This window comes from Falco peregrinus, chromosome 3 (genome assembly GCF_023634155.1).
Source record: "Falco peregrinus isolate bFalPer1 chromosome 3, bFalPer1.pri, whole genome shotgun sequence".
NCBI lineage: Eukaryota > Metazoa > Chordata > Aves > Falconiformes > Falconidae > Falco > Falco peregrinus.
In genome coordinates this window covers 119,831,829-119,843,095 of record NC_073723.1, presented here as the reverse complement: position 1 = coordinate 119,843,095, position 11,267 = coordinate 119,831,829, and the positions used below count along the sequence as shown (strand labels likewise).

The 11,267-nt window shown below is 47.8% G+C and overlaps 2 protein-coding genes across 2 annotated transcripts; one reads left to right on the top strand and one right to left on the bottom strand.

The window, feature by feature from the left end:
- Positions 1-280: 280 nt before the first annotated feature.
- Positions 281-7,141, bottom strand: CDCA8 (cell division cycle associated 8). The gene is given in 11 exon segments (XM_055799841.1): positions 281-2,892; positions 3,271-3,357; positions 3,848-3,974; positions 4,156-4,254; positions 4,586-4,665; positions 4,973-5,112; positions 5,586-5,661; positions 6,199-6,239; positions 6,514-6,616; positions 6,618-6,643; positions 6,886-7,141. Coding segments are annotated over 11 exon segments (1,077 nt in total). The 5' UTR covers positions 7,127-7,141; the 3' UTR covers positions 281-2,835.
- Positions 7,103-8,745, top strand: AIRIM (AFG2 interacting ribosome maturation factor). The gene is made up of 4 exons (XM_055799842.1): positions 7,103-7,387; positions 7,463-7,642; positions 7,721-7,839; positions 8,238-8,745. Exons 1-4 carry the CDS (start codon positions 7,125-7,127, stop codon positions 8,303-8,305), a joined length of 630 nt encoding a protein of 209 aa, XP_055655817.1. The 5' UTR covers positions 7,103-7,124; the 3' UTR covers positions 8,306-8,745.
- The last annotated feature ends 2,522 nt before the right edge of the window (positions 8,746-11,267 follow it).

The window sequence follows — 11,267 nt, the reverse complement described above, 5'->3', positions numbered from 1 at the left end:
CTCAAGACTCATGAATCTGGGGGAATAGCATGCCATCTAGTACTAGCAAAACCATTAATTCCTGGGTTCATTAATTAACAGCATCATACCTCGGTGTTAAGACGACAGAAACTGCTGATGGTGCAACAAGCATGTCAGCACAGGGCCTTGCAGATTATAACCAGCGCTTTTAAAAGCAGACAGTATCCACAGCAGAATTCTCTAGGCTCGCTAAGCATTCCAGCTCAGGTTTTCCTGGTAAAGATGTCTTTAAAGCAGAATCCAGACTTACACATCTCTATCCAAGCAAGTTACAATTTTATTTACAGCTTAACTAATTAGGTTTTTTCTTCTTAATATGTTAACAGAGTTCAACAAAGATAACAAGACAAGTGCACTTGTAGCTTAGTAGTTTACAATACTGCCACCTGCAGTTATAGGACTTTGAAGCTGCCAAAACCTCTTAAAACAGATTTCCAGATGCATGGTCTCATCCTCGAGGATTACAGTCACAGGTTTGCTTTTTAAACGAAATTCACGTATGAATGCTATTCTACAAGCTTTCTCCCATACTACACGCTGCGTCAAAGATTTACATCAAAGCATAAATTACCTCTGATAGAAGAAAGGCTGGGAAAAGTTGCTTAATCATGCTGTAAGCTTGGCTTCTGCTAAAAGCAGAACTTTTCCAAACCTTGAAAAATTCCAAAAGTCTCAAAATCCTTGTTTATAGCCCCTTCAAAGAGGTTTGAATCAGGACAAAAAAGTATCTTTGGAAGGGCCAGTGCACCTACCAACAAAGAAACAGTCTTATTTTTAGGAAGAAATACCTTAGACAAGAAGTTAGATAAAAGCACAGTTCTTTACTCTGAATGCTCTCAACATGCCAATTAAAAAATGTTCTCATGTTAGCTGCCCTGCTAAAACAGGAAGAGGATTATCAAGTTCTCTCTTGCAGATGCTATTTTACATAGTTGACTTTGTATGAACCATACAGAATAACGCTTTAGGAATCAAAGCTAACTTTTGAGGGATTCTACATCTTAGTTCAACAGACAAGCAAGCGTCCTCTCCCATCCTGTACCAGCTACAAAGACTGACAATAAAAATGAAACACTGAGTTTTGAGTGAGCAGAATCTTTTATGTTTTAAGACTTTATGCAATCTTCCCACAAAAAGCTAGTGCTTCATAGAGAGCTCTGCTTTTCCAGGCTGTTGAAAAATAAGATGGTTGTTGCAGGAAAGCACAAGCGATGCAAGAAAATACGGTGAAAAGCCTAAAACTCTGCTGCAGACAGCAGCTGCATAGATCAACATGAACATGTAAGCAAGAGCCTTGCTGTCTCCGAGAGAAGGTCAGGAGCTCAGCCCACTCAGCACTTCAAGGGACAGTCAGTACAGATGTAGATGAGCTCCACAAGAATGTAAATAAGGAGCCTTCTGACTAGGATGTGCTAACTGCTAAAAGAAAACTAACTGCTGAAGAGCTAAGTCCCAAGGATACTAGGGTAAAATAATTGTGGTAGTGGGAGGTTGTGACCTCCTACTCAAATGCCCATCCCACCCTGAAAAGGGTGGATCCCCCGCTCAGGGAGGAGTACATTTAGTATGAACTGTACCTTTAAATTGAGGCAAGAAAGCAACTAACCAATAATTAGTTAGTAGGTGTAGAATCTGGGCAGAACTTTACTCATAGTACATATTTATACACTAAAGTTAAGTGTGCAAGTTAGGAGGAGCGATCCCCCTTGCACCCGGTGCTGCAATAAACATCTGCTTCGTAACTCTCCTTGTCTGCACATCACGTGGCTACTTTACTGCTTCATTTTGCAAGGAAGCATTATGTCAGAGGAGTGCTCCTGCTTATATTTGTAAGTTTATATACAGTAGCTCTTTCCCAAGAGGCTACATTTAAAGTTCATGAATTTTCATGAATTTGATGTGGAGCAAGATTTCTCCTTGAGAAAAACATTAATGTCAGAGGAAGTTATTTTGTTCTGTTTGAATAGCATTTATTGGATATGGCTCTGTCAAATCCTCTGAACCAACTCAATTTAGATGAAAGGGCGAAATGTTCTGACTAGTCTGAGCTTTCTTCTTTCCTGTCGGTACTCAGCTCTAGGAGTACTGTTTCTCCTGAAGATTTTGAAGAGGGTGTAGGAAAAGCAAAGTTCTCTCACATTAGAGATACTCCAGTAGCTCTATGGTTATTTTCAGTAATCTGGTTAAGTAACAGTCTAGCTAGCTGATTCTGTAAAAGTACCTGTGATCTTTTATTTCTTAAAAAACAATAAAATGCACAAGCTCACTATAAAAAGAAATCTGAAAGCCAGTTACAAATACAATGGCTGCTGTAAGAACAAAAGGATTGTCATTCATGGCAGCACCATGAACTACAAGAAGCTTTCCATTTAGTCCCAGGCACCAGTAACTTGCCTCTAGGTATCTCAGGTTCCACACTGAGTCACCTCTTAAGCACACTTGCAGAGAAAGGACATGCATGGAAGCACACAACAAACCGATCAGTTGCTTTCTTTGCCAGACAGATACAAACTCCTGTCACTTGTGTCCACCGCTTACATCTTCCACAAGATACCAGAATAGCTTTTCTGCCCAGCTTGCTCATCTGAAAGCCCAAGATAACTGTATTTTTGTCTCAGCCTTAAAGGAAACTGGACATAAAGTTTGCTTTTTTTTATTCATAAAAAAATCTATTCTAATCCCATTACATATGATAGGTAGAAAAATTAGTTCTTAACTTCCATTCTGTAAGTTAATAGAAGGAAGACACAGAACCAGAACTAAAGGTAGCAGTCCTAAATGTAATATTCTGTATTTAGAGTGAGATGTCACTATTCATTGAATTAAATTTGTGGGTTTTTTGGCATCACTGCAAGCTTGTGCAAGGCGAACCTAGAAAGAAAGAGAAATTAATCAGTACTCTAAGAGAATACTATATCCCACAACCACTTACAGCTTTAGCCTGAAGTAGAAAACACTTTCAGTTTGGATCCAGTTTTTCATAACATTGACAATAGTTCTTTTTCAAGAAGCGCATGGTTTATCCAGTTTGTATTAAGCTACATGTGATGTAAAGCTACTCCCTCTCCTTCCCTTCTCAGTTCATGATTCTTCCTGACCACTGACACAAGCCAAAATAAGAGACAAGCCGGGGGCTAGGGGTGTGTGGGTGGGAAGGGAAATAAGGAGTTTTACAGCTCCACCCTCCAGTGATTTAACAACATCTCCTTACAACTTCAGGTCATGACTGAGAAAAATGCTAGGACTTACTGATAGCTTCTTCATAATTCCTTGGGCCTCTGGATTCAGATGAAGAATATTCTTCTTGGTCAAATCACTTGCTGTTAAACAGATGCTCTGTAGGGGAAAAAAAACCACCCCAAAATGAAAACCAAAACCCCACCAAATCTTAGGTTTTCTGTTTGGTCAGCTGTAGTAGTCAGAAGCAGCAAAACCCCCATTAAATAAAAAAACAAAAGTAAATAAAATCCAAGAATACTAACATGCCTGTGGCCTGCATGGGCAAAGAACTACATTCAGCTTGACCAGAAACTCATCTCATACCTTCCTTGCTGCTCAGTAACACATTACTGCTGCAGAAGCTACTTCAAGTGTTACTTAGATGCACAGCTAAGCATCATTCTACATTCTGTTTTGATCAGCTTGAACAGCTTCCACACCTGACAAAGTCTTTTAAGGTTCTTTTTAAGCTAGATCAATCTCCTCATGAACAGCAGTGGGACAACTAAAGAGATGAGAGGGGATGAACCGAAAGTGGTAAGGGCCCCCACGAAGTTACAAGCTATCCTTTCAGCGTTGATTTTACAGATTAAAGTTTCCGGTTTACCTCCCCTCCTCCAACAGGGACTGTAATGAAGATATCATTGCTGTTGGCAAGGGGGCTGCCATTGGCAGAGATGGTGTAAACACGTTCATTTACTGCAGGTGTGCGCAAGCCTGGTGTCTTGAAAATTCTGAAACAAAAAGTTTAGGTAATTTCACTGCAATTGCTCAAAGTACTTTGACTAAAAGTCTTTCATTTCAGATTCAAAGAGCCACTAAGGATTATGCTGCAAATAGGTCACATACGCAAGGGAAACAGCAAGGCACTCCCCGATACGAGTGATTAGCAGAGAAATTTAACAGAATACAGACCTGGAATCAAACCTGGGTGTGATCATGGAGGTACCTCCCCGAGCAGAGATATCAACAATTCTACCATTAACTGGAGTGATAAAGTTGGTTTTGCTTGATCTGTTAAAGGGAAATATAAGTATTCTCATGAGCAAATGTTTATATAACAAATGTAAAAACACTGTCTTAAAGACTTTAAAAAGGTTATCACCACAGAAAACCAGAGGATCTTACTAACCAAAGGCAAACCCCAAAGCTAGGGATAGCTGGTCCTCACAGGAGAGGAAGTTACCCCTCTTTCATTCACCATCAGATCAAGTTTTTCCTATAGCATAGCACAATGGCACCAAGCAGCCTACTAAACCATACTTCAATCCATTTAAGAGTTACATTAGCACTACACGCTAGTTCTCCATTTCTGAAATCCGGTGGAAGAGATATCCCCTATTACCTTTTACTCATACGCTTCACTCTGGTTGAAGGAGGTCTTCTGCTCCTGGACCCTGGCACTTTTTTAGTGGATGCCTTCATCTGAAACACACACCATTCACCAAATCAGTAACTCCACACTCGTGTGACAGCCAATTCCGCAACGAACTGATGCTTTCATACAAAACATTTGGCTCAACAGGCTTCTTTTTGTGGCACAAGAGTCCAGAAACAAACACCATACAAGCTTTGTGACCGCCTATTGCTAGAATTTTCAAGCAAGTGATAGCTGTTTTGAAGTCCCCCTCAAAGCGCCCTGGACAGCTATATATCTACCTCATCATTGGCATCATCTCAGCAAGCAGTTTCTATCTTGGGAATAAAGTCATCACAAAGAACAGCTATTTACCTTTCCAGCTCTTGGATTAATGTTTTCAGCCTCTAGTCCTGGAAGACACTGGCTATCATGTCTTGCTTTCTTTGCTAGAGGAAGCAAAGGAGGGTCTACTTCTTCTTCAATAGCTTCAATAACCTGTTTAGATTTTTCCACTAGAAAGAGAAAGTGTTATAGAAACAAACTCATTTAGGTTGGAAAAGACCTTTAAGATCAAGTCCAACCATTAACCCAGGACTGCTAAGCCCATCACTAGAGCATCTATGCAGTTTTTTTAAACACCCCCAAGGATGCTTATCTAAGCTGAAAATGAAAAATAACTTCAAATTATTAGTTAGCAGCGGAGGTAAACTGTGAAGAGGTACAAGCATTTTTGGCAACAATTTGCTTCTGAAATCCAAATTCCAGTGTAATCCAGATGCTTGACAGTACTATTCTGAATTAGTTGGAATGTTTCAATAAAATTATGTAGAACTACTGCAGATAGTAGGGATAGAAACAGGATTATTTTCCTGTTTTTAAAATATATTGAGGAATGTAAGGAAGAACCAAATTATTATTCATGGTATGTAAATCATGACATGCTTTCATCTCACTGAACTCATCACAATGCTTAAAACAAACTGACCTTTCTTGAAGATTTTTAAAGGAGTACTGAGAGCTTCTGCTGTTAACTTGTTTATTTCTGTTATTTCCAAGTCTGCCTAAAATGAAAAACAGTCATAACACCATTAGTATTATTGGTAGCATATCATTTTGATAATTCAAAGTTGTAGAACAAATTGCCAATTATTTTACGGCAAAACCACCTCCCTGTTTTCTCAGGTTTTCCCTTGTGCTCAGACTGGAACCCTTCATGTTATTCTGGAGGTGACAACACATGAGGTCTGCATGCCATTCAGGACTAACACAGCTGATTTAGCAGCTACAGGTATGCTACACCCACACCCTGCCGGTCAACCAATTTAGAGCTTTAATTTACTGAAAAGCAGGTGTGCTCTCAGGGATCCATGAGTGAAAACAAGCAGGCAAGGGAAGACTGACAAGGAACAGTATGAGCATGCAAATCCTGTATCAGGTACAACAGCCATCTCTTACTGCCAAGTCTTAAAGCAGCATTTATGAAAGTATTTATGTAACCTCTGTTCTTGCAACACTCCTACAGACTCAAGAAACCCTTTGTTTCCTACAGTGGTATGCAACTTCATCAGAAAACCTTAATATTTATGCTAGAAACCTACCGTTACTGCCTCTTCTAACACCTTTTCACCTCCTCCTTTAGCTAAAAAGAAAAAATAATTTAAAAAAGTCAATACACATCTAAGGTGGCCTACACAGCATACTTAAATACAACACCACCAGGGTGCAAAAAACCAGTACAAACCAGTTTTCTGGGCAGCAAGGGAACTGCCTCAGTGCAAGAGTGCAGGGCTTCCTGGCCTCCCGCCACCTGCTTGCGGGATTCCAGGCAGAGATCCCGGCCACCCCTTGATTACCGTTGTTCTTTATAACCTAAGGGACAAGTGCCCCCGCCAGCCCGCCCCCCCGGCCCGTACCGAAGTACTCCAGCCAGTTCATGTCGCGGTGGGCCGGGGGCAGCCGCAGGATCTCCATTTCGTACAGGTTCTCCACCTCCCTGACGAGGCGCTCGCCGTTCACCCCGCAGCCGGTCCAGCCGCACCTTCACTGCGGGGGCGCACAGGGCGTCAGGCAGGGCCCAGCCCGGCCCCCCCCCCCCCCCCCCCCGGGGCCCGCTCCCCTCCCCTCCCCCGGGGCTCGCTCCCCCGCCTCGGCCCCCCGCCCCCCCCGGGGCCGGCTCCCCCCCCCCGCGGCCCGCTTCCCCCCCCCCCCCCCTCCCCCCGCGGCCCGCTTCTCCCCCCCCCCCCCCCCCCCCTCCCCCCGCGGAGCCCCAGCCCGCTCCCCCCCACCCTCGCGGTCAAAGTCCTTCAGGAAGGCCGCCAGCTTCTTGGCGCGGGTGCTCGCACCGGCCTTCTTCCTCGAGGGAGCCATGGCGGGGCTGAGGGGGGCGGCGGGACAGCGACCGAGCCCTGCAGCACCCGCGCCCGCCGCGCGCTTAAACCCAACGGCCGCAGCCGCCCGGCCAATCAGAGCGCGGCGCGGCGCGATGACGCGGCCCCAGGGAGCGCTTCCGGGGCGGCGGGTCGCCATGGCGGCGGTGGCGGCGGTGGCGGCGGCGCTGCGGGAGTGGGCGGCGGCGGTGGCGGGGCAGGACGCGGCGTGGCGGGCGGCGCTGGCCGCGTGGGCCTCGCTGCTGGGCTCGCTGGCCGGGCTGGCGGCGCAGATGCGGGCGGCGCGGCGGCTGGCGTGGGGCCGCTGGCCGGTGGGTGCCTTCGGCGAGCTGCGGGCGCGGCTGTGGCGGAAGCAGCGCGGCGCGGCCGAGGCGGTGCTGGAGCAGCTCGGCAGCCGGCGGTGAGGCGGCGGGGCCGGGCGGGGCGGGGCGGGGGCCGCGGGGCCGCGGCTGAGCGCCCCCGCTGTGCCGTGCAGGACGGCGCTGCGGGCCGTGCGGGACGCCGTGGGGGCCGGTGTGGCCGCCGTGCTGCGGCTGTACGAGGAGCGGGCGGCGGAGCTGGGCCTGGCGGCGGCTCTGCGGCGCGGGCCGCGCTGCCCCTCGCTGGCTGATGTACTGGAGGGGCTGCAGGACGTAGAGCGCTACTACCGGCACCTGTATCCTTCTGTGGCGGGGCTCTCTGGGCAGCGCTGGCGGGTGCCTTTGTCTCTTTGTTGTCCTTATGGGGCATGAAGGTACCTGGAGAGTAAGCTGCTCCTCCTCCGCATCAGCTGCGACCGCCTGGAGGACATGGAAGCTCTCCCTCGGTCTTGGGAGAGGATTTTGGAGCGCTACAAGGGAGATGTCGTTCAAGGTACTGCCGTTTATAGCAGACCTGAAGGGCCTTTCCTGGAGCTCCGTGCTGGTGCCTCAGCCCCAGAGACAGCGCTAGGCCCGGTGCTGCTTGCTGTGTCGGTCTTGGTAGTAGTGGGTGTCCTCACTGGGTTTGCAGTTGATCTTTGCCACATGCTCTGAGATCTGCTGAACTGCTTCAGTTGTAAATGCTCACTGTCGTGCCCTGGGCGCAGCTGGAAGCAACACCCTTCCTTGCAGTGTGACGAGGGGCTCAGGGATCTCTTTCACTCGGTCTACTAAGTTAGCTTTACTGATGTTTTTCTTTATTGCTTTTAGAAACAAGTTAAACTTTTGCGGCTAGAGGATACAGATAAAATGCATTGAACTAATGGGATTGTTTTTTTCTTTCTAACTCAGATACTCTTCTTAAGATCTCTCTGTTTGTGGACAACCAGCGAGAGCTGTGCGGCTCACCAGGCTCTTGACCGAGAACAGGAGGGACTGGTGTTGCCCAGCTTCTGCAAGAGCCTGGTATGTTCCAAGATGACCACAAAGAGGATGATGAATTGAGGAGGCTTTACTGGTGCTTTTGGGAAGCTGAAAGAGTTGGGTGTTTGGTCTCAGGAGGAAATGTTTGGACTATTTCATATTCAAGTGGAAACAGACTTGGTGTCTGAAGAAGGGGCTGAGCTGAACAAGCCGTGAAAGACAGAAGGGACTTGTCTTTGGCTGCGGAAGCTGTCCTCTCTTTTGCCTGCCATGGATATTTTATATACAGGAGAAAACATTGAGTCTTATGAACTCAAGGAGCGCTGCAAATAAGTGAGCACAACACAAAGCCCAGCAGGCCAATACCATGTAAGAAAGATGTTTAGGTACTGTCCTTACAAATAAATAAAAGCTGTCAAATCGGGGCTTAAGAACAGTTTGCACCTCATGCCTCTAAGCAATGTGTTTGCTTTTATCCCACCTATAGGAGGGATGTCTTCCTGTTGAATGGGAAGGAGCGAATTTGGCTTGAAGAATTTTAGTTCTGGAGGTGCATGGCCACCTGAGTTCTGACACAGGCAGTTCTCAAGTGTGTTACAGTATACTCCTCTGGTATCTCTGCTAGGGCGTGTTTAAATCACAGCCCTAAAACTTCGCGCTTGGTGGCAGCAGCAGCAGCTGCTGACAGTTGCAGGGGTTTCTTTTGTTGGCCGTGACACCAATTCTCTGTAGCATTCTTGGAGAGTGGTGGGATGCCCATCTCTAAATAACACGTTTGGTAAGAAATTGTAGCTTCTCAGAGAAGGCCAAATAAAGAATTGTACTCGGGCACATTGTAGGTGTGCGTGCTCCCCGTTTTTATGAGGAAGCCGCTCTGGCACCAGGCAGTCTGTCTGGCCGCCTGAGGGCACTGCTCGTCGTGCGGAGCGAGAGCGGCGCTGGGAGCCCTGCGGGACAGCTGGCTGTGCCGGGCTGCGGCTGCCAGGTCTCCCCATCAGCTGGCAGGTCTTCATGGCATGGTGCTGTAGTTGTGCTTCAAATTGCAAAGAAAAATAACGTCACCCTCTTGGCGCTGGTACAGCTTCTGAGTGTCATGGCTGATGAAACTGGCGTTTGCTGAGGGAAGGGCGTTACGCCCAGGGAAGTGAGGCAGGTTCTGCTCACAGCACATACAGGGCAGGGGCTCTGAGGGCTGGGAGGGGGCTCAGCTGGCTTGGTGGTGGTACTCTGCTGCTGAAGGTAGTTCCTCTTTGTCCCTGCGTGCCCTGTGTTGCTTCAGGACCCTGGTGTGCTCTCTGGTGCTGATCCTGTCCTCCGGCCAGCTGTGAGGGGCCCTCGTGGCTCTCTGCTCCATGTATCCCTGACAGACCCTGTGCCAGACAGCAGCATAACTGCGCCATGAGTCACAGGATGACTGTTCTAGCTTTTCACTTGGCCACCTCCTTCCCAGGTGTCCTGGTTTCAGCTGGGGTAGCGTTAATTTTCTTCTTAGTAGCTAGTGCAGTGCTGTGTGTTGGATTTGGTGTAAAAACTGTTGATGGCACACTGATGTTTTTGGTTGTCACTGGGTGGTGGTTGTACTTGGTCAAGGACATTTTAGATTCTTGGAGTGACCTGCCAGCGAGAGGGCTGGAGGGGCATGGGAAGTTGGGAGGGGGACACGACTGGGTCAGCTGACCTGAACCAGCCAAAGGTATTCCATACCATGAGGCGTCACGCTCGGTATATAAACTCAGGGGGGCCGGCTGGGGCCTGCGGGTGGTTGCTTGGGGACTGGCTGGGCATCAGTCTGTGGGTGGTGAGCAGCTAGCTGTATTGTGCATCACTACTAGTTTTCTTTTCTCCCTTCCCTTTTGATTTCATTCCTCTCCCCCTTTCCCTCCTTTTCATAACTGTTACGGTTATTATTGTTCTTTTGTTTTTATTTTGTCTGAATTATTAAACTGTTCTTATCTCAACCTTTGGGTTTTACGTTCCTTTCTGATTCTCCTCCCTGCCCCTCTGGGTGAGGGGAGGTGAGTGAGTGGCTGTGTGGTACTTAATTACTGGCTGGGATTAAACCACGACACCAGGGAAGTGAGAAGTGGAGTCCTCCTCCTGCTGCTTCAGCTTAAGATGAAGCAGATGAAGCAGTGCAGATACTGGTTTGGCTGACCAGCCAAGAATGCAGTTTATTTAACAAATGGCTGTACAGCAGTCTCGGTGCAGATACTTCTGCATGCGAAGCACTTCCAGTCCTCGAGTAGCTCTGTCTCACCATGACCTGTCACTGATTCATTTTGTCCCTGCGCTGCTGATGCCGTGGGTTGCATCACAAGCATCAGTTCAGTATAAGGCATTTATTTTCCTGTCCAGAGCTTTGATTCAGACGCCAGCTCCTCCCAACACTGGAAGTCACGTCCTGTGTTGAGGTTTCAGTGAAGCAGCATAGGTAAGCTTCATTAGCGAGTGCCTGCTGCTGGTGTTCAACCCGTGCATCTTCCCTGGGGACATTGCCGACTCCTAATTTTAAGGACAGAGCGTGTGTATGCTGTGGGATGACACAGATCGTGGTAGGTTTATGTAGACGCCCTCCTAGCTATCAGACAGCTGAGTGCTGGTGCCTGCAGAGGCCATCAGTCTGAAACCCACCTGACATAACAGGTGAGTGTTGTGGTACAGCAACGAGTGAAGGTAATAGCCATGGTTTTAATTCGTCTGCCATCCTGATACCGTTTTGAACCTGTGGCTGAAGTGCAGATGCATTGCCTGTGTTGGGAGTGTGCTGCCGAGCGACGTGACTGACGGCAAGCGTGCACACACCTCTGTCAGGTGCAACTGGTGGCTGTCACTGCAACGAGTGACCTGCACAGTTCTGATTTGGGATGGGGGACAAGGGAGAGCAGGCAAAGGAACAGAGAGCAGCCGTACGGCCTTGTGTTCGTTACACATGGCTTGAAGGGTGAAAAGATGGATGAC

Bases quoted from the DNA above. Each gene is read 5' to 3' on its own strand.
- AIRIM (XM_055799842.1), top strand. From the start codon at position 7,125: ATGGCGGCGGTGGCGGCGGTGGCGGCGGCGCTGCGGGAGTGGGCGGCG. The intron at 7,388-7,462 runs GTGAGGCGGCGG...TGTGCCGTGCAG, and splicing joins GAGCAGCTCGGCAGCCGGCG to GACGGCGCTGCGGGCCGTGC. The intron at 7,840-8,237 runs GTACTGCCGTTT...TTTCTAACTCAG, and splicing joins CAAGGGAGATGTCGTTCAAG to ATACTCTTCTTAAGATCTCT.